Source organism: Oculina patagonica, chromosome 2 (assembly GCF_052425735.1).
Source record: "Oculina patagonica isolate OP01 chromosome 2, crgOcupat, whole genome shotgun sequence".
In the NCBI taxonomy this organism is placed as follows: domain Eukaryota; kingdom Metazoa; phylum Cnidaria; class Anthozoa; order Scleractinia; family Oculinidae; genus Oculina; species Oculina patagonica.
The window spans coordinates 9,824,431-9,847,857 of NC_135759.1; the positions used below are offsets into that span (position 1 = coordinate 9,824,431).

Below are 23,427 nucleotides of genomic sequence, written 5' to 3' on the forward strand. Positions count from 1 at the left end.
TGGGATTCTTCGGGCGTTTTTAATAAAACAATTTTTCCACTCGCGCTTGTCGGATATGAGATCGTTATAGCCAATTTGGTGCTCCGCGCCTCGTTGGCTATCTACCATCTCATATCCAACACGCGCTCGTGGAATAATTGTTAATTATTATTTATTCTAAATATTTCTGTGTTTCTGATTGGCTTTCGATCCCCGGCTAATTCCAGCTATTCGGCTAGCGCCGACCAAATTTGGAAGAAATTCCAATTATTGGACGGTTATCGTCCAATATCAAAAATTATTGGATCGCAACCTCGTTCCCAAGAACCGCTGACGTCACGCGACTGAACGGATTTGCTGCCGAGCAGGTTGAAAGCGCGAGAATTGCCACTAGATTTGAGCATTACGAAGAGGTAAAATTTTAAAGTTATTAGAAAACAAGGAAAGTCAAAACACGGAAAAAGGAACGAAGGGGGAGTCGATCGATTTTGAAAGCGTATCTTCAAGAGGAAAAGGTCCCTGATCCAGCCACAGCGGAGGACTTGGAGCGGTTTTGCGAAAATTCTACGTCGAAGTAAGCAAGAACGATGGAAACCTGTACTCGAAAACATCGCTTTGTGTCATCAGATTTAGCTTCAATAGACACTTCAAGCAAGTGCTAAATATCGACATTATAAAGGACAAGACATTTAATGAAGGAAATTAAATTTAAAAGCGAACGTTGTTGTGTATTTGTGTACTTTGCTTACTGTGAAACCCTATTATTCATTTTGTGTATTTGGAGCTCTGGAAATATTTTGAATGAATAGTAAAACAATTATTGAATTCGGCTTTCGTATGATATGAAGAATAATGCAGATCTCAGAGGGTGTTATCCGCCGAAGCCGAAGGGTGAGGCGGATAACACCCTTCTCGATCCACTAGAAAGCGTTGCATAACTAGTATGTATACCAGCCGAGCACTTCATGGGCGAGTACTCTGCAGGAAAACACTCTACTGATTACTCTCAAATTGATGGGAGCCTCAAAATAATTGTTTTTTAACGTTGAAAAATACCAACAAGTAATAAAAACTCAAAAATAAACAAGGATGGCTTTGACTGACGAAGATTAAGAAGGATTACGAATGTTAAATATGTTAAATGTTAAAGATGCGTTGTCCGCGATGTAGCTCCTTTAAGCGGAATAAAAAGGAGAATCACCGTATAGTTTGGAGCACTGCTTCACCAGGCTGCGTTATCTTGTCTTCTAATAACATCGGGTAGACTGATGTATCACTTTTTTTTAGCTTTTGGTACTAGACTGTAACAGTTGCCTCCCACTGGTGCGACCCTACTTAGTTTGACAAAAAGTTTTCTTTTCCGGTTGAATTTTTTGGGTTTTTTAGCCGGCAAAGATGAAAGCGTTTCTCAAGTGCGACTCATACCTTGATCGCTTGGTCGCATGGTCTTGAATGCTCGGTTGATTGGTTTGATTGGTTTCTTCCTTACTTGGTTGCATGGCTGCTTATTTGCCTTGTTATTTCTTACTTCACTACGTAGCTGCTTGGCTGTTTGGCCGCATTTCTATTTATTTGTTACTTTTTGTTATTGACAGAGATTTAACAGACAACCAAATGTCTCTAGTTTCGAAAGACACATTCAGAAATATGGGTTTGCTTTTTCTGTAAGTTGACAATTAATAACAGTTCTCTAAAAATATACTGTAGTTTTAGTGAACTTTTATAACTCGATTAAAGGGACTCTGTCGCGGATTTTAGCTACATTTAGGCATGGGAAATGGCCATCAAATTCATTTAAATAAAAAACTAACTTCTTAAATGTAAAGTAACATTTCAATAACACACCAAATACAAAAGAAAGTACGGATGGCCAAACGAAACGGATTGCGATATGGGTTTTTGAAATATTGTTGGGCTAAACAGTTTTCAATTCAGTTTTCATTTAGATTCACACAAGTAATTTCTTTGAAAACACTAACTTTAATAGCAAATATTTGGCAATACTTAATAAAAATAAACTTAACTCAGCCGTGACACAGTCCCTTTAAATACAAGCCAACCATTCAGGACTGGTTCACGTGAAAATACTTCACGATGTCACGAAGCTCTTAAGCACTAATTGCAATCCATAGACCTACCTGTCACAGCAAAAGTACCAGTATAACACATTAAGTTACTCATGTTAAGCTTTTGACAAAAGATTGCTTTCCATTTTGCCATCCACTGGTGTACACTCACTAGCCTTGTAATGGAGTAAATGGAGGTAGGTACTGACAGCGACGAGTCAATATCTCTTGAGACTGGAACAGACTTAGCCTTTTATCTTAAATGTACAGAAGCCTGTCCGGAAATCCTTTGACATCTATCAGTACAAGTGCGTTTGATACGTTACATCTTTTACAACATCTGTAAGTGACCTAGTAATAACATTCAACTCACTGAATTTAAAAACAAAGTAACTTTGCTGAAATGTTAATTTGCCGTTAACTTCTGCATGATGCTTCAACTGTCGCCATATAGCTGATCATAGTTAATAGAGGGAAATGGTTAGGAAGCCCGGCAAACATCAAAGGAGCAAACAAAGACGCCAAGATTTATGTTGGAAGGTACATGACCCTGCACATCTTTTGTTTTGTGCTCATACACTATGCATGAATTACGTAATCCCAAAGTTTCTGTTGGTTAGTTTCATAAACACACGTAACCGCCTATTGTATTTTCTCAGGTTTTGTGCAGGGTCAACCCCCAAAATAGCGAACAAAAACATACAACAAAGAACTTTGCCGGGCTTCCTAACCATTTCCCTCTATTAACTATGAGCTGATGTAATCAAAATCCTATTGACAATAGTAACCAAACGGGAACATAAACAATCTCAACTTAACTCAAGGAGTAATCAACATTGAAAACAAAAACCAGCTAAACTTTCTACGCTTCTGTAACGCGGCTCTCAACCAATTAATTTGAACTGAAAAGCAGTTCAGTCTAAAAATATCACTTCGACGCTCTTTGGGGAGAGCGTTGCGTGACATCCCAAATAACGCCTGCGAAGGAGACTATGGCTGCGTAGTTCTGCGAATATAGTACAAAAAAAGTGATCTGTCAAGTTGACAATATTTTTTATCTAGGGATTTTTGAGTGATGTTGGAAGCCTTAGGGATTTTTTTGGGTCTTGTTTTTTGCCCTCATTCGATCATCCCCGTCGCTTGAATGTCCCCTTCCCTCTCCCCCCCCCCCCCCGGCCCCCCACCGTCGCTGGGCTTCTGGGCTTCATCTACGTACATCAGAAAAGTTTACAATGTTGAATGCTTTTGAATAATTTTGTATTGTTACAGTGGAAACCAAAGCTGTTTTAGACATCAAAATGATATTTTCATTTCTAGAATAGTCATTGGAACTAAGATTGAAATCGTCCTGACAACAATAACAGGGAAGCGTAAAAGCCAAATCGCCATTTACTTGTAAGTTCGTTATACCCAATAATACTGATAACACTTTGTAAACAACTACACTATGGCAAAAAATTCACTTATACAAAATTGTAGCCCTGCTATGGTTTTTGAGAGTACAATATCAAGCACAATGTGCCAATACTGTTTTAAAACCTTACTGAGAAAACAGTAAGGCCACCTCTTCGGAAAACTACCAAGGTCGTACCTTGTTTCAATTTTGGTAACTTAGTCAGTTACAATCAGTAAGCATGGTTTTTACACAAACAATTTTATAACATAGCTAGCAGAGCCGCGCAATCAAATTCAGTATACGTAAGCGTGCTCAAAATCCCGATGGAGCACGCTGATGACGTAATCGACGAGCGAAAATCTCACTGAGTAAAGCTCATACGCTGCGGGTGTTTTGCTAAAGCGATGACATATTATCTTCGGAATATGAAAAGTGAATCCTTTCAATATTTTCCCAAGGATACGAGCTATAAGGTAAGCTGTTTCTTATTACGAGACGGAGAGCGAAAGAGAAAATAAATTCGATTTTGCCGGCAAAGTTGTTTGTGTGCTTTCCTTCATTCAAACAACAACAACTAACGTGCGAGTCTCGAAGGACGAAAATCATTTTTTTCACTGCCCTAACGTGGAAGAATGGGCCAACCATGAATGACAACAGCTCGATGGCACTAAAAACTAGCTGCCTGACGAAAGTTTTCGCGTTTTAAGCATTACACCAAAGCGTCTACGGCTCTGTTGTGATTTTGCCGCTCGGGAAAAATTAACTTCATCGGGCGCTTCATTCAACTACCGTTTTCAAAAATGTTTATTTACATCAATTACAAATAAAATCGGTCCACAAAAATACTTAAAACTAAGCATGGAACCGAATTCTTTGACTCTTTTAACCCTTGGAATCTGTTCGGCTGTTCGAGGTTGTTTTGTTTTAATTTTCTTCCACGCGGGAGTAAACATTTTAATTTTAATTCAGCGAAAACTTGTCTCAGAATCAACAGCAGTATTTGCTTTTTTGTCATTTTTTTTCTTCGCTCTGCCACCGTATAAACTTAAATTAGTCAATTTATCAGCCATTTGACACAAACTGCTCCAAGCGTGTAAACTTGTACATGTGTAATTTATTGCTCGATCGCTAAGTTTACCTTATTATAGGAAATTGTGTTAATTAAGGTATTTGAAATTAACGCGACTTAAATTAACGCGAATTGAAGGAAAAATTACTTCCCAATAAGGGAAATTAACGCGAAAGAGGGGGTAACATTTCAAAATGAAGGAAATTAACGCGACGTACACAACAGGAACAAGTTTATTTCAACACTTGTAGGCGTATAATCGTAAACGAAAACAATGATTGTGGTACTTTTCCCACTTTGAGCGTTCTTCACAGCATCAATGATAGTGACAGATAAAATTATACTTTTTTTCCTTGGAGTCAAAACATCTGGACTGTAACGAAAAATTGAGGCCAAAATGATGGAAATTAACGTCATGGAAATTAACGCTCCACTTAATTAACGGCGCGGAAATTAACGTTAACAAAAATTAACGCGACTTAAATTAACGCGAAAGTTTGAAATTCGCGTTAATTTCATGACGCGTTAATTTCCTATAATAAGGTATGTTCTCGCACTGCACACAATAAACACAGTTTTTTTCCCGCGGCCGGTTTTGATGCACAATTCCACCGGCAATGTTATAAAAAAATTGGTTCATGCTTTTAGCTGTGCTCCATCGAGTTATGGAGCACTTGGGATGTTTGGAGTGCACTCAAGAAGCTAGAGTTGCCCTCGGCTATCGCCTCAGGCAACTCTTCCGCTTCTTTCGTGCTCTCCAAACTTCCCGCGTGCTCCATAACTCGATGGAGCACGCTAAAGCATTAACCAATTGTTAAAAGTCACACTTAATTAGTTTATTTGTCTTTTGTCATGTCAAAAACAGTGCGTTGCAAGATGAACCCCCGGAGTTGAAAGGAGTAGAATTCGTTTTATCAAAGGTATTACCTTATGCTGGATATCTTTGCTGGAAAGACGATCTTAAAGGTCGTATTTGTGCCCCTTGTCCTCCTGGAACATACCACATAGTTAAAGACGGCTTTGGAGTGATAGCAGAATGCGTTCCATGTCCACCAGGTGAGAAAAAATGAAAGGTTAGGTTCAGTATAAATGTGTAAGTGATATCAAACTGTTAGATTTCATTAATCATATCATACGAGAATTTGTTCAACCTCGATTCTCTTCGGTAACATATGGATTCGAAAACACTCACTTCGTTACCTAGGGCTCAAAATGTGGAATGATCTCATTCCTAGACTAAGAAATTTACCCTCTTTGAAGCAATTTAAAAGCGTTATACGTAATCAGGACCTCACTGCCAAAGCTGCAAATGTCAATGACTGTCGAGGCTGCAACCTATGCCAAGAATGACTAGCCGCCAACTTTACGTAACATAATTTTTATTTTTAACATAATTATAATTTTTATATTTTAATGTAGTTAAAGAAACATAATTTTAATATATTTGTACAGTTTTTTTTAGCTTAGTTAATAGTTGTAATGTAATTACGTTTTTAGTTAGGCAGGTTAGGTGTCCACAATTAGTAGAGGGAACTTTTCCTCTCAGCTACTACAGTTTGACACGAAAATAAAGTTATTATTTATTATTATTATTTATTTAAATCGTGCGTCTGTATTTTGTAATACAATGGTTCTTTTGTTAACGGTGTTCAGAACTGTAAATCGCCTCGTCCACATCGATCATCACTGTTTTGCGTCCTCTTGATTTAACCAGTCAAAGCAACAGCGGGCTTTAAAATTATTTCATGAGAAATACAAAACGTGGTAATCGAGTATCCTTTGGTCGTTTGTAGTTTACATTTAGTGTCCCGTTCTGTAAGAAGACCGTTTACTGTAGGGATTAAGAACTTTTTCTATCACATCTAATTTTCGGCTGCGTTAGTTTAACTGAAATAGACCACCTCACTTCTTCAAAAATAAAGTTTGAATCTGAGCTGTTTCCGCGTGCTTCATCAAGGTGTGTGAGACGGGCGTCGTTAATGTTTTGCTGCTAGTTTGATTCGAGCTCAATGTTCATGAAAGTCGTGAAAAATTAGGAAGATATTATAGAACTGGCTGTGGTGTTTGTCAAGGTACAGAAGTTGTTAGTTTTTTTATTTATTTTAAAGGTTGTGGTAAATTTACAGTGGCCGATACAAGGGCTCGTTCGGGTGAAAAGAAAATCTTAAAAACTCGAAAAAATATGATCCGATCAAGCACATTGTGGTTCTAGTGTAAGGACATGAACGTTTCGCAACAAACAAACAGTGAGCGAAAATTATTTTTCAAGTTAGACCCGCCAGAGCGACCTGACTGGTTTTAAAACACAGCCTCTTAACTTCTGTTAATTTGTCACTGATTGGTTGATTTAAAACGCCAATAAACATGCCCACATAAAACTTTATAACACTATCCTGCATCAGTAAACACCAACCCAAGAGACCATTTTTTAAAATGATTTTAGGTGGATTTTATCAAGACAGAATGGCTCATATTGGAATAATATCACATGGACTTGGATGCAAAACCTGTTCTCCAGGGAGATATGTGAGTCCAGAGGCAGCCCCTGGGAAAGCAGAGTGGGAGTGCACTGGTTGTCCGCAAGGTACATGTCAGACAGCAAAAAACAACTTGTGAAAATTGTAGAACGGTATCGCGACCATCGTTTAGTTTTGCTTGCGAGAGAGACGCCTTTTTTATTTCGGAATTCGTGCCGTATGGCTCTTAGCGAGTAGTAAGAATTGTTATTTTAATCAACTACAGCGTTATGCTCATTTTCCTACAGCTTTTACATCTCGGTTCCAAACTAATTGCTAGTTTGAGACGACAATGTCGCATTATATTTATCGTCATTGTGAAAAAAATATATATTTTTCGTTATGAGCACTGTCGCTACACGACTTCTTCAAATACAGAGTATATTTTCTCCCAACTAGTCGCCGATATAATGCTTTATAACCCACCCATTAATTTTTGCGCGCGCTCATTGGACAAAACTCATCACGTGGTACAAAATCGGACGACGGGTATCAGCGAATATACCCCGTCCGATTTGATATCCGTCACCCGATTTTGTTTTCAAGCTCAAAACAAACGAACGAAGTCACCCTATGCAATTCAAACTTTCAAGAAAATCACAGAGTTAAAAAATCACGTAAACCAATCAACTTACATTTGTTTCAGCCACAGTTAAGTCAAGCTTATTACGAAGGTTTTTTCCAATAAATTTACTGGCGTTGAAGCGCGTTGTAGAAATTAATCGGAGGGTTATAAAATAAATAAACCCCTTTCTGGCTTGCTGGTGTATTGGAGAATTATGCCCTTGGCTGAAAGATTGTCCTGAAAATTTTACAGTTGCCCTCGAAGCTTCGCTTCTCGGCCAACTGTTCATTTTTCGACAATCTTTCAGCCTCTTTCAGCCGCCTGAAGGGGTTTATTTACTAAATATTGCCGTTTTAAAACTGAAATTAGCTTGTATAATTTACATTAACAATTTGTCCTTGCAGGGACAGAACTTGGCCTTCATGCTGGATTTAGAGCGTGCTCTTGTCTGGAGAATTTTTATCGTCTTGACCGTTTTGGAGGCTGCATAGAGTGTCCTCAAAGAGGACTCAAATGTTCTAACGAGACCGTCATACTATCAGCAGGGTTTTATTGGAAGTGGAAATCAAAAGGGCATCGGTTACTGTACAAGAATGTCACCGAAAGTCTGAATGTATTCGATAATTCGTACGATCGAAGATATGTCAAATACAACAGATCATTTCCACAAGTTTACGCATGCCCCTTAGCCGAGTCTTGTTTGGGTGGAATGAAGGCTAAATGTGCAACTGGATACGAAGGACCTTTATGTACGGTGTGCAGCAAAGGATTTTACAAAATGATATCCAGTTGTCAAAAATGCCCAACCATTCCCTGGCTAGTGGCACAGATTTCTTTGGTTCTGGTGGCGATTGTTGTAATTTTTGTTCCAGTTGCCTTGGGAAAGAGGGTTAAAGATAAGAACGGACGGTCTTTGACAGACATCGTTTTGGCAAGGCTTAAGATCCTCATTGGATTTTATCAAGTCACATCAGGAACAATCGACTCTTTCTCGTACATTCGGTGGCCAAGCTCTTTAATGCAATTGGTTAACTACGCAAAAATTGTGCAGCTTAACCTTGTACAGATTGCACCCATCCATTGCTTTTCAACCAGCATCAGTATAAGCAGCTACACCAGTCTGACCCTTTTTACAACGATTCTAGTCATCACACCACTTTTGGCTTTGCTGATTTATTGGTTGAAAAAGCTTTGCCAGCGTAAAGGGTATGATTTTCAATCTCAGCAACCGTTCGATATCTCTCAATCGCTACAAGAAAAGTGCTATCGAACGGTTTTCCTTGTATTATACCTGATATACCCTGCAGCCTGCACTCAAATCTTGCAAATTCTACCGCCAGCCTGCCACAAGATTTGCGTTGACATGAAACAGCAAAGTTGCCAAAGTTTTCTACGATCGGATTACTCTCTGGAATGCTACACCAGTACCTATAACAAATATGTGTTGGTTGCATACACCATGACAACTTTTGTTGTTGGATTCCCTGTTTTGACCCTGCTCCTACTCTGGAAATACCGATACAATGCCATTAAGGGCTGCACCCAAACTGAAGATGAGACTCGCAGTGAGATTTCGGCCGGATTAAGCTTCTTGTACGAAAACTATTCAGACAATTGTTGGTTTTGGGAAGTGCTAGAATTACTTAGAAAAGTGATTTTAACTTCCGTCTTGGTTATGATTGGTGGAGAAAGTCGAACTAACTTGGGTACAGCTGCCATAATCTCGGGCTTTTATGCTGTTTTGTTTGCCTCGTATCAGCCAATCAGCGACCGTTTCGAGCATTGGCTTCAATTGGTGTCACTGATGGCCACCTGCGCGAACATGAACATCGGAATGCTGCTGAAGATTCCAGATCAGGATAGTTCATCGGGCCTCGGGATGGAAGGAGACTCTACTGCTATAACTGCTTTGCTGTTGTTGGTAAACACAGTTGTCACGGCAATGATAGTAGGTAGGTTATTTATCACCTCTCAAACAAATCGCCCAAGCTCGGTAAATTAATCATTATATACTTTCTTAGCTGTAAATAAAAAGACAATTTACTGATGAAAGATACGTCAAAAAAAGAAAACAAAACCTGAATTCGGACGTGGATTTTGATGTTTTCATCAATAAATACGAACTTTTAGAATCACGTGAAAAAAAAGTTCCGGAGACTTTTGACGCATCTTGTTTGTACGATCAAGATGTTCATATACGCACACGGCATTTCGGGCACAATTTCAGCTGCTAATTGACAGCTCAAAAATAAATGAAAAGATCTGGTATAAGTTATCTCTACCTTTCAGTGTAATGTTTTTATTTTACCAGCTGAGTACATAAAAGACTCCCAGTTCTATAAAACGTATTATAAAGTGGCGTTCATTTAGTACGCAGTCCCTGAAAGTCACACAGTGCTCATAAGTATCTCATGCCTCTTTCCTTAGTTCGGTATTGCGTTTCATTTGGGTCTGTGGTTCAGAATCTGCGGCAGAAACCGCGATGTGATTTTGAATGTTGTCTGTTGGTTACATTAATGCTGAATGGAGCCAGTGCAGATTTCAGTGGATTGGAGCAAGGAGAGGCATTTAGCCGTCATACGATGCAAGACGAAACATTTCAAGCGGCCGGGGTAGCGTCATCGCTTGATGAAATGGGTATGATGGATATGGTGATGCATGACATGAAAAGCGAGACCGAGACTGCCATTACACCGAGCAGGGATGAAGAAAAAACTACGAAATAACTATTAAATTTAGAGGGTACAAACGAGCAAAAAGTGCAGAAACGCTTGTATTATGATAGCGCACATGTGTAATTTAGATTGACAGCGAAGGTTGACAAACCACAACATATATAAATCGAGATTAAGCGTAAAAGTAAGCTAACTGAAAGTAAGTGAAGACATTACTGATACTCCAGCTGTATTTATATTAAAAACAATTTTAAATTGACTGTTACCCAAACTCCAATAGCAAGTTGTAATGTTGTTTTTGTTTTCTTTTGGTTTTCGAAAAAATAGAAAGTCAATTGTTGTAATCCATTTCTCTTTCCTCAGTGACACGTTTAGTGTGCGTGTGCCTCTTTATTGTCTAGTGTAATCTGTTGGGTGACTCATCTTAAATTCTTAAGTTTCCCTCGATCCTGGCTTTAGATTATACTGATTAGCTTAGTATAGTGCAACGAGCCCTTTCCAGCTTTAGATGAAAGATAAATTACTATAGGATTGAATAGTGAATAACGCCGCTACACCCCTTTCATGTGTGTTAATCGTCACAATGGAAACCGAGTCAAGAAGTCGGGATCTTTAAGAGAGAGAAATAGTAATTCTCAATTTTGTTTTGTTTTGTAGAGACAAATTCATTTATGTAACGTTATTTAACGAGTAAGAAGCTAGTAATTAATAGCAAAGACAAATAGCAGTGGAAGTTATGTACATAGCTTTGAAAAAATGCCCTGAAACTGTACTTATTATAGACTATTATCTGGTCATGGTATATATAATTATAACGAATTTGACTGCATGTTACTTATAAGATCTTCAGATTTAAATAAAGGAAGATAAAACAATACTGTGGCTGGTTTATTTGAAAGAGGAGTTAGAGCAAAGTAAGAATATATGTAATTTTTTTTCTACCAGTATTCATCTGATTAATTTAATAATCATGAAAAACAGCTCTCACAATGATTTCCCTTGCTCGGGTATCAAGAATGCCAGACACACTAAAGAAAAGGACATTGAACTTATTATGCCTCGCGTAAAAGTTTCTCTTTTTTTCATGATTTTCTACGTAAAACTCTTTAGAATCATGTTACAAAAGTTATATTGTTACTTTTTTACCGTAAATGACCTAAAAACGGTGCAAGTGAAAAACTGTTGAAAACCAATGGTGGGAAGCGATATTGCCATAAAATGGCATGATTTATATACAGTGGAATCCCCCTCTACGGACACCCCCTTAAAACGGACAGTTTCTTTTGTCCCGACAAAAAGCTCATATATTTTCTCTAAAATTAACCCGCTTATAACGGACACCCGTTAATACGGACAACGGACATTTTTCTGTGTCCCGAATGGCAAACTCTTATACACTGTCAACTTCGCTTTACGGACACTGTTTATCTGTGCACTGTCTATTTTCATTGTCACCATTATGAGCATTAGAGACATTGTACCCTGGTCATGTAATGCAAGATTACGGCGGGTCAATACAATTTTGTAACCAAATAAAAGAGTAGCAAAATAGAGTGACATGTTTGATCAGTTCTTTCTTTTTTTCAAATCGCTTAAAATAAAAAATATAATAAAAGTAGTTAACACGTGAAGTTTGTTGTTTTCCTTTCAGATACATTTCACTATTATAGAAAGGTGCGTTTCTTTAAAAAAAATCCAATCCGGATTCTTGTTTCCACAAACGGATGTTGAGTTTCTTTACCTAAATCTGAAAATGGATTCATCAGGAATTAGTGATCTGAAGAGTCCGCACTCCGAGTGGATACATCAGATGAAATCTAAATCCGTATTGTTAGAATTCGTGATACGTACGTATCTTTGGGAAAGGATTCGATCGGTACATTGGCCCAGCGGTCTTCGCTGTGAAAATACAGGTACGGTATTTTCAAAGTAACACTGTCAATACGGTACGTTTTCAAGCGTCTATTTCGAATAACATACAAAAATGATTTTTTATAAAAGGTAAGGGTAGCTTGATCAGAGTGAAGTGTCATTTTAAACTGGATACAGATTTTCTAGAACAGTCACTGTGTGCCTATGGACCTGTATCCTTCGGAAATCGTCACGAGGGTAGTTTGCATTGATCATGTTTTCGCCATATTATGCTTCAGGCAAAAGAAGAACTGCTTTGTCGTGTGATTTTCGCGAAGGATTTTGTATGCTGAAATGATGGTTAGGATACCTTTGACGAAACGTAAAATGTACTAACTGATATTGTGTTTTGTGCGAATAGTGTTTACCGGGATGTCATGACAAAAAATCCATTTTCGGATTTTCTTTGAAAGCGAAGTATCTGTGTGAATTAACTGGGATCAATAATTCACCCTTGGATTCTCCCAAAGAAACGCTCCCCAAAGCCAAGTTAAAAACAAAAAACTGGCGTTGGGATTTCTATTAAAAAAGAAAATGCTACGGGCGCTTTTGTTTTGTTATTTCCGACTGTTTTATCATTTCCAATTGGACGCTTTCTTTACAAATTATTACCCTCCCCTGGAATAAGTAGCAGTTATTCAGCAGTTAATAAAAAAGAGAGGCGGCTTGAAAAAATGAAGCGGTGGGGAACTTGGCCTAAGTAAAGTGGTGTTAATTTCCTAAATGAGGGTTTCTTACAATATCCGACGAAAAGGGTATTGCTACCACTATTTAACATACACCTGTCGTCCAACGGAAGAGTAAAAGCGTATGCGACAATACTGAAAGGTATTATGGTAAGTGGTATTGTCCGTTGCCCCGTTCCAAATAAGCTGACTGTGTTTCTGCATCAGGATGGTAGAATAAAACATGAATAGAGATATTTCAAGAAACTTTGTCGGATAGCAGCGCCTCTGTTATTAGACCGGATGATAGTGTAGGTATTTATTAGATTTCGGTGTGTGTATGATCTTTGCGGTTTTTACATAGTTCGATCCTCCTTCCTGGAATCAAATCGCAAAAAATAAAATTGAAACTGGCCAAAAGTTCTCAAATCTTCTTCATTTGCCTATTGTTTTCAACGATTGTTTCATAGCGAATTCTGAGGTATGATTATTACCCACTAGAAGATGGGTTTCCAAGTTATTGCGGTGATCCTGCTTTCGTACACGGTCGCGTAGTTGAACTCGTCATCTATTCGCGCGCGTTTTCAAAAGTGTTTTTTTTTTTTGTTTTTTTTTTTGTTTTGAAAAGTGCTGCCAAATATGGTTTTTCCCCGTTTTGGAAGAAAAACTGGCGTATGCGCATGCAAATTATGGGGAGCAGGGATGGCGCAGTGGTGAGAGCGCTCGCCTCCCACCAATGTGGTCCGGGTTCGATTCCGGCCCGGTGTCATATGTGGGTTGAGTTTGTTGTTGGTTCCCTCCTGAAGAACCAAAATTTCCAAATTCCAATTCGACCTGGACAGAGGACCCGCATGAAAACCAGCTAGCGTTGATGTGGCTTCCTCTCTAAATATAGTAATTTTATTTTTTTATAAGTTATCCTGACTCTTTCTTCGCGCGCCTGGGTTCAGGGACTGGACTAGTTTTGAGCCTGTTCGCATACGAACACATGTTCGTCAAAATGCGACTAAATACTCCTCGCATCTCCGTCTTTTTATGTTAAAACTCTTTCCTTTATCATAAATGATGTGCCTTCCGTCGTTTCTGGGAATGTTAAGCTCAAACAATTTCATTTAAACGTGTTTTGAAGCGATTATGCAAATTCAAGTAGAGTAACTCCATCTTTGACCAGCCGTTGCCACGGTGACTGAAATTGCTACTGCGTGGAAGGCACGTAGCAAATAATTTCTAGTTAATTCCACCTTTGGTCGTTTTTTTGCCGGCTTTTCGGATAGGTTTCTCCTCAAAACAAGGAAAACGTTTGCTTCTACCTCAAAAATTCGACAATAGAGCATTTTTGCCTTATTTTGGATTGAAGAAAATTTTTCATAATATTTTTACTAAATTCTTGTTATTCCAATATTTTTTGAGACGTTGTAAGTTTCCATGTAAAAGATAACATTTTTTCTAGGAAACAAATTTTCTGCGCTTTCAAATGAGATACTGAAGTCTTTAATGCTGTAGATATCATTAGAGTTCTTAAATAAAACGTGCAACATTGTCCATTTTGTATATATTTATACTGATGAAAATGAGATTTTTTAAACTGATCCGCCAATCTAACTAAAAAATTGGAACAGCAGCCGGGGAATGAGAAAGTGCTTACATTTTAGTCTATTCGCGTTGCTGCTGTAAAAATTTGATTAAAACGGAATAAATCTTTTTAAAACCCAAAAAAATGTCGTGTAAGTAAGTGCAGCAAAGGCACCAGTGGATGTTTGTTTTCAATTTGAAATAGGAGCAACGGTGGATTACGCGCGACACTGATGTTTTGTCTCGTGGCAATTCGCTTTATGAGCCCGGTTGCCGAGATCTCGCCCCACTCCTATTTCCTTTGTAAAAGTTTCGATGTGTTCACGTGAAAAGGCGGCCAGCCTGTTTACCGAGATTTTGGTTGTAGAAACTGAACAACAACAACAAAGTTTATTTGAACTGTAAAATTACAAAGAAATGTTTAAACAATAAATAAATACTGACATCTCGGCAACCGGGATAAAAAATTTTCCCATAACACTCCAGCCTGGTTTCTGGAATAAAACGTTTTGAGAAAATAGCTTCACTTTCGCAACTGGGCGGACAAAATGGCATGATTTTGCCTTGTATGTATTTCCACTTTAAAAGTGTCAAATTAGCCTCATTAGTTACAAGTGTCGGTAAAGCTACCATAGTCGCAAACAATGCAAGTTTATGAGTCGCCATGTTGTTTTCGTCTCTTGAATTTTATCACGGTTAACCGGTATAAAATTTACCATTTTGACCATATTAACAGACGACAAAATTCGTCCCAGTAACGGATCGATGGAGACAGCCCGTTCACCGGGTTCATATATGAAAAGGCCCATAAAGTGCCTATGAAGTGAAAACTGTTTTTCTTTAGTTTGAAAATTTACGTTTAGAAGTACACGATTCCAAAGTTTGAAATGCGTAGGGCTAAAACTGTCGATTTTACAAGCGCTAAAAGTTGTGCCATTTTCCCCTCAAAAATGGTTAGAGGAATGGGTTTTTTAAATTCCTGAAATACGAGCCCGTGACGTCACTTGGGTACCTCACGTTTTTTTGTGCAGTCAATCACGCAGTCAGGGAGTTTACTGAGTTTCTGTAACCAAGGAGTGTTTTTGGGACGAAAAGAAGTCGAGCGTTTCAGAAATGAGCCCAATTTCAGAAATATCTAGCAACCCCGATGATGAAGAAACCTTTCGGCAGTACGATAACGCTCGGCAGTGCGATATTTTCGCGCAGATCTTGATTCCGCTTACTTGCCTACAAGTACGTATCGCTCGTACTACGAGTACGTAGAGCAGTTTTCAATTGAGTGTCGTAAAACCAAAACCAAAGTAATTACTCCGGCCAATTGGGGAGCTACGCTAACACTGGGAGCTACGTGGAAGTCAATACTGTCAACATGGGGATTTTGACGGCCTTTCGGATCGTTTTCGTTGCTCTATCGAGCCGATTCTTTTCAGCGTTCACTGAGGCTGGTTTCAGCAAAGCGGGGGTCCCCTTGCTTTAATCTAATGTTGGCAGGAAATCTAGCTCAAAATCAGCGATTTATCCGGAGAAATGGTATGAAATCTGAGCAGAAAATTGAACAGAGAAAATCCCACTTTGATTGCGAGAAGATCGTCAATGGCGGAGGGTAAAGAATCTCTGCCGTCGTTAGAAAATTAAATTTCTTTATAAGCTTCGAACTGAGGGTAAGTTTCGCTTCAATCGATGCCAGAGCTGGTTTGTTTCGTTTCTGAGCAGTGCTTAGCTTCCTTACATTTCGGTATACTTTTATTTGTACCTCTTGGCCGTTAAACTTTAGCTATAAAGTCTATAAGCAGCGCTCCAGAGAGAGTGTCACCTCTAAAAATTATACTAAAACAAATATTTGCCTCAGGCTCAGTGATTATTTACCTACTAGAAGATGGTTTTCCATGTTCTATAAGAAAATAATGCACGCTTGAGGTCTATAAAAGCTGCTAGTGGATGCCCGAGCCGTCAGGCGAGGGCATTCAGCTGCTTTTCTAGACCTCAAAAGTGCATTATTTTCTTATAGGACATAGGAAAACCATCTTCTAGTGGGTTTAGAATATAGCATTAAAAAGAGCACAGGACTTACAAGACTCGCGGCCGCTCACGGCATTTACAAACGCACGCAACATTGGTAAAAGTGAAAGTTTAGTTTATTCTTTTCTTTGGCGGCTTCTTTATAAATAAACCAAGATACCATTTCATTCATATTTCCCATTTATATAGTCCTTTCTCCAACTACAAAAGATTCTCACAAAGCCGACAAATCTAGTTGAAATATTTACGCATTCAAATTTGGTTAAGCCTACTTCAATTTCATTCAAATGAAAAATTTTCATGCGTTCGTTTGGCGGCAAGTTTTTCAAATTCGCCTCTTATTTCGATTTAAAAAGAACAAAGTGGAGTGATCTCTCTTTAGATTGTGGCTAAAAAAGGTTTCTTACCTCAAAGCGTTTCTAGAGTCCGGCTTGTTTTGTTAAATAACTCCCAATCAATTTCGGGCAATTAACGGCAAAATAGTGGCGTATAGAACTCCAAAGAAAAACAACAAATTTCAACGATTCTTTCTTCAACTGTCGCTTCCTTTGGCACTGTCTTACTTCCATTTAAGCAGGTAAAACGTTTCTGATAAAAACTTGCTGCTTTAAAGCATCATTTAAACAACAAAACAAGAGAATAGAGGCGAAGTCGACGAAGTCGTTCAGCGAAATTCGACAAACAATTTTTACATCCGGGGTACCGGGCTTCTATAGTTTTCAGCTATGTTCTATTAAAAATAATGCCCGCTAGAATTCCATCGCGCGTATACAGCGGCTATATTCTAATGTTGAATAATCCTCTCGACTTCGTCTCGGGATTATTCAACAATAATCACTTCGCCTTCGGCGAATTTAATTGTTAATTATTATAAACATCGTCGCACGAAAGTATCCGATTTAGATTCTTCTTTTCACAGGCAACAGAGTTTTGAGAAGAAAACTAAGGAATGGAATGAACTTTAAAGTTTAATATTTGCGATCTACATCATATGACAAGCGAACGTGACACAACATACGGCATGATACGGGCTTCCCTTTTGGCCATGTTTACATAAATATCGGCGAGACCCGCACCAATTTGAATACGTTTTTTTTTTCAAATTTCCCGTTACTTCAAGCTAAAACCTACTTTCATTTATTTCGAACTCCAAAGTTCGCCAAACAGAGCGACTTCGAAAATGGGTCTTTTAAATCGGCACGCATAAGGCCGCCCTCCATTTATTTACTTAGTATCGCTCCTTTCGTGTACTTCGAGGTCTTCAAGAATGGATCTTAAAAATCGTGCCTGTGAAAAACTGGACCCATTTTGCCTTCGCAGCCTGATCAGACGGGAACTGATATAATTATTCGTTTCAGTATCTGGCGCGATCGAACGAACTGAATTTTTACAATTTTGCAGGTTAGGGTCACCAGCAACGCAAAATCGGTATTTTGACACCGCGATTCACTGAAACACCTTTTTTGAGGTGAAAATGGCACAACTTTGAGCGCTTGTAAAATCGATAGTTTTACTCCTACGCGTTTTAAACTTTGGAATCGTGTATTTCAAGAGGTAAAAGTCAGGGACTCGCTCTACCAACTGAGCTAACCGGTCGGCTTACAAGTGAGGTTTCTAGACAATTTTATTCCAGCGCTAGCAAGCTCTGCTCAGTGATAGAGAAACGCAACTAGGCATGCGCTGTTGTTAGGCAACATTCTGGCGCTAGCAAGTTCTGCTCAGTGATCGCACGTACCTTAATAACTCATTTGACGAATGTCAGCTGTCAGTAATTTTCTATTTTCTCATTAAAATATTTCATTTCGTCACGTTTTTATTCTTTGTAGCGTTAAACTTATCTAAAGAATCGGAAACTAAAATTTATCTGATAATTTAGGTATTTTGAATGAAGAAAACTCTGTCTTCCCTGAAGAAACGCCATTTGGCATATGCTGTTTCTAAGCAACAATTTGGCGCTAGAAAGCTCTGCTAAATGATCGCGTTTACCTTTATTGCTCATTTGTCAACATTTAGCCGTCAGCTGTCATTTTTCAGTCTGTGAAATTTGTAAACTTGCAAAGTTTTCGTGCATTTACTCTCGTGAATTAAGAATGAAAGTACTTTTAAAACATTGAACAAATGTTCTGCTTTTAACCGATTGTCATTTTCCTTTCCTTTCGTTTGACTATTATAACTTATTACTTTTTAAAAATTTTTATCGTGTTGATCAGTAAAATTCTAAGCGTAGAGCTGAACCTGTGTCTTATTCTTTCAGCCGCTTTGATTTTCTGACCGAGTCATTCGATGAGTGTGTTGAGAATAACGACCAATAACCAAGTAGTTGATCACGAAATTTTAACAAGATTTTTATTTCTTCGAGAAACGTTTTCTATAGTTTAGTATTCCATAAATGCAATATACCGCACTTTCCAGGGATTTACTGGCGTAATAAAACCACTTTGGATGTTGGAAGAATACTCTAAAAGCATGTAAATCACTCGCCTAAGGCTCCTCATTTAACAGCCTCCATCGTAGACGTTTTTTGGGATCGTCATGCGTTTCTGTCCCACCAACGTCTGCTTAAACGAGCTACCACTTTTGTTCGTCGGTGGGTTGCCTCTGTTATGAAAAAAACAATCCGCACCAGTCTATCGTATTACAGAAGTTCGTGGGGAAGAAACGCGTGACGAGCCCAAAGAACGTCTGCGAAGGAGGCTAATGATTTACAAGCTTGACCTCAAAAATTTGGCTTCCGTTCCAACCTGTCTACAACTTCAGCTTTCACCAGTTTTTCAGATAATGTCCTATTGCATATGGAGAGTGGAGAGCTATGCGGTGCAGTGTTCTTAGAATTGACCAAGGTATTCAATACCGATGACCATAACATCTTGCTGTCTAAGTTGTCGGCTATCGGTGTCTCTCACAGTACCCTGCAGTGGTTCAAGTCTTACCTGAGTTATCGTAAACAGCGGACTGCCTGTAGTGATGCTGTGTCTGACCCTCTCCCGATGACCTTGTGGGTACCACAGGGGAGTATTCTGGGACCGCTTCTCTTGTTGGTTTGTATTAATGATCTTCCTCTGGCTATAAAGAATTGTGAGGTGACTTTGTATGCTGATGACACGGTCCTGTACTATTTTGGTAAGGAGCCGCATCTGTTAGAAGAGGCACTAAATGATGATGTCTTGAAAGTTGTTCAGTGGCTACATGGAAATAAGCTAACGTTGAATCTTACTAAGACGAAATCCATGATTATACGCAGTAATAGGAAACTTATTCATATTTTCTCTCTCTCATTATCTATTTTTGACACTGATATAAATTCTGTGACTAGTTTAAAATATTTGGGAGTTATGTTGTCCTCAACTTTTACATGATCCGACCATTGTGAGTATATTTCATCTAAGGTTAATACGAACCTTGTTCTTTTACGTAGGATTAAGTATTATTTACCTTAAAATGCCCGTTGCTTTTTTATAACAGCTAAGTGCTACCTATTTTTGACTATGCTGATTTAGTCTGGGGTGACAAGGACAATGTCTCACTAACGAAGTATTGTAAATTCTGCAAAACAAGGCAGCTAAGTTGTTATTAGATAGATCATTTCACTCCTCGCCCACTGATGCATTAACAGTCTCGAGATGGCTGAATCTCGGTGAACGTAGAAAATATCATCGATGTATATATATGAATTCAATTGTATTAATGGCCAACTTAATAATTTATTGGACATTGTAAGAAAGAGTGACATGTACTCCTACAGTACTCGCAATAAAGAAACTTTAAAGCTCCCCACAATCAAATACAATTGGGGAAAACATCGTTCGCGGTATCACTGTTTCAAAGACTTTTTTGCGTTATAGAGAACTGTAAGAAACTCAGCAAGTTTGCCAATTTTTTAAACGTGTCTTTTTTCTGCTTTTTAAAATTAAGTATTGTTAATCCTTGTAGTGTATATGTTTTCAATATTTATATATTTCGGTTTTAGCTCTTATTTATTGATTTTTATTGTATCATTATATAATATATATCTAGTGTTAAGACTTCCATGTAAACCACTTTTGGTGATGGAGCTTCCTAATAAAAGATTGTTATTATTAAGCTTCTCTCGTGTTCTCCTAATCCAGTCACTGAATTGTCTTCCAACATCCCGCGTGGTTTTATTACGCCAGTAAACCCTTAGAAAGTGCGGTCTCTTGCTTAAAGAAATAATGTTTAGGCTTTTTAATGTAGAAAACTTTCCGCTTGGCTTACAAGTGAGGTTTTTAGACAATTTTATTCCAGCGCTAGCAAGCTCTGCTCAGTGATAAAGAAACGCCACTAGGCATGCGCTGTTTCTAGGCAACAAATCGGCGCTAGCAAGTTCTGCTCAGTGATCGCACGTACCTTACTAACTCATTTGACGAATGTCAGCTGTCAGTAATTTTCTATTTTCTCAATAAATATTTCATTCCGTCACGTTTTTTTTTCTTTGTAACTTAAGACTTATCTAAAGAATCGGGAACTAAAATTTATCTGATAATTTAGGTATTTTGAATGAAGAAAACTCTGCCTTCCCTGAAGAAACACCATTTGGCTTATGCTGTTTCTAGGCAACAATTTGGCGCCAGAAAACTCTGCTAAATGATCGTGTTTACCTTTATAGCTCATTTGTCAACTGTTAGCTGTCTGCTGTTATTTTTCAGTCTGTGAAATTTGTAAACTTGCAAAGTTTTCGTGCATTTACTCTCGTGAATTAAGAATGAAAGTACTTTTAAAACATTGAACAAATTTTAACCGATTGTCATTTTCCTTTCCTTTCATTTGACTATAATAACTTATTACTTTTTAAAAAATTTTGTCGTGTTGATCAGTAAAATTCTAAGCGTGGAGCTGAACCTGTGTCTTATTCTTTCAGCTGCTTTGATTTTCTGACCGAGTCATTCGATGAGTGTGTTGAGAATAACGACCAATAACCAAGTAGTTGATCTCGTAATTTTAACAAGATTCCTATTTCTTCGAGAAACGTTTTCTATAGTTTAGTATTCCATAAATGCAATAGACCGCACTTTCTAGGGGTTTACTGGCGTAATAAAACCACTTGGGATGTTGGAAGAATACTCTAAAAGCATGTAAATCACTCGCCTAAGGCTCCTCATTTACCAGCCTCCTTCGAAGACGTTCTTTGGGCTCGTCACGCGTTTCTGTCCCACGAACGTCTGCTTAACCGAGCTACCACTTCTGTTCGTCGGTGGGTTGCCTCTGTTATGAAAAAAACAATCCGCACCAGTCTATCGTATAACAGAAGTTCGTGGGGAAGAAACGCGTGACGAGCCCAAAGAACGTCTGCGAAGGAGGCTAATGATTTACAAGCTTGACCTCAAAAATTTGGCTTCCGTCCCAAGCTGTCTGCAACTTCATCTCTCACCAGTTTTGCAGATGATGTCCTGTTGCATATGGAGAGTGGAGAGCTATGCGGTGCAGTGTTCTTAAATTTGACCAAGGCATTCGATACCGATGAACAAAACATCTGAAGAAAGAGTAACATATACTCCTACAATACTTGCAATAAAGAAACTGTAAATCTCCCCAAAGTCAAATAAATTGGGGAGAAAAACGTTCGCGGTACCACTGTTTCAAATACTTTAATTTGTCATAGAGAACGGTAAGAAACTTAGCAAGTTTGCCAATTTTTTATAAAAAGTGTCTTTTTTCTGCTTTTTATAATTAAGTATTTTTAATTATTGTAGTGTATATATTGTAAATATTTATGTATCTTGGTTTTAGCTCTTATTTATTGATTTTCATTGTACCATTATATAATATATATCTAGTGTTAGGACCTCCATGTAAACCACTTTTGGTGATGGAGCTTCCTAATAAAAGATTGTTATTATTAAGCTTTTCTCGTGTTCTCCTAATCCAGTCACTGAATTCTCTTCCAACATCCCGCGTGGTTTTATTACGCCAGTAAGCCCTTAGAAAGTGCGATCTCGTGCTTAAAAAAATAATGTTTAGGCTTTTTAATGTAGAAAACTCTCAGCTTGGCTGACTGAAACTTTATTTACCCTCGGTATTATGTGCCGTGTTAGGGCTCTAGCAAGTATATGCTTATGAAACTGAGCATTTCACAGTATACAACACAATGCGCAAAGATAGACCACAACACCGGGAACTGCGTGCCCTAGCTACTCTTTTCGATAAGTGTGTGGGTTCTTTAACGTCCCCTGTTGATTATAACACTGAAGATGCAGGAGACGGGGCCTACAGTTTATCGTCCTTATCGGAGAAGACTAGAATATCTAACCATTTGCAGATGTCATTGCAAAGGCAGCATATTCTCGTCTGGGACTCGCTCTACCAACTAAGCTAACTGCTCGGCTTATAAGTGAGGTTTGTAGACAATTTTATTCCAGCGCTAGTAAGTTCTGCTCAGTGATAAAGAAACGCAACTAGGCATGCGCTGTTGTTAGGCAACATTCTGGCGCTAGCAAGTTCTGCTCAGTGATCGCACGTACCTTAATAACTCATTTGACGAATGTCAGCTGTCAGTAATTTTCTATTTTCTCATTAAAATATTTCATTCCGTCACGTTTTTATTCTTTGTAGCTTTAAACTTATCTAAAGAATCAGGAACTAAAATTTATCTGATAATTTAGGTATTTTGAATGAAGAAAACTCTGTCTTCCCTGAAGAAACGCCATTTGGCATATGCTGTTTCTAGGCAACATTTGGCGCTAGAAAGCTCTGCTAAATGATCGCGTTTACCTTTATGGCTAATTTGTCAACTGTTAGCCTTCAGCTGTCATTTTTCAGTCTGTGAAATTTGTAAACTTGCAAAGTCTACGACATTTGGCATATGCTGTTTCTAGGCAACATTTGGGCGCTAGAAAGCTCTGCTCAATGATCGCGTTTACCTTTTTGGCTCATTTGTCAACTGTTAGCCGTCAGCTGTCATTTTTGTTTTCTAATTGGCTTATTAGAACCTCTTAAAAGAGAAAGCGTCTAAGATCGTATCCCATTCTCAACAGAGAAC

General features: G+C 38.3%; 1 protein-coding gene across 2 annotated transcripts in view; it reads left to right on the plus strand.

Annotated features, from left to right (window-relative positions):
* Positions 1-11,068, plus strand: part of LOC144642976 (uncharacterized) — a 36,402-nt gene extending 25,334 nt beyond the window's left edge. The window contains exons 1-2 of one of the 2 annotated variants that reach the window (XM_078502099.1): positions 9,412-9,543; positions 10,019-11,068. In XM_078502099.1, the coding sequence (XP_078358225.1) occupies positions 9,414-9,543; positions 10,019-10,317 (429 nt within the window). In that variant the 5' untranslated portion in view covers positions 9,412-9,413 and the 3' untranslated portion in view covers positions 10,318-11,068. Of the gene's footprint in view, positions 1-9,411; positions 9,544-10,018 lie in introns of those variants that run through there. The other variant, XR_013568817.1, reaches the window with a different exon arrangement.
* The last annotated feature ends 12,359 nt before the right edge of the window (positions 11,069-23,427 follow it).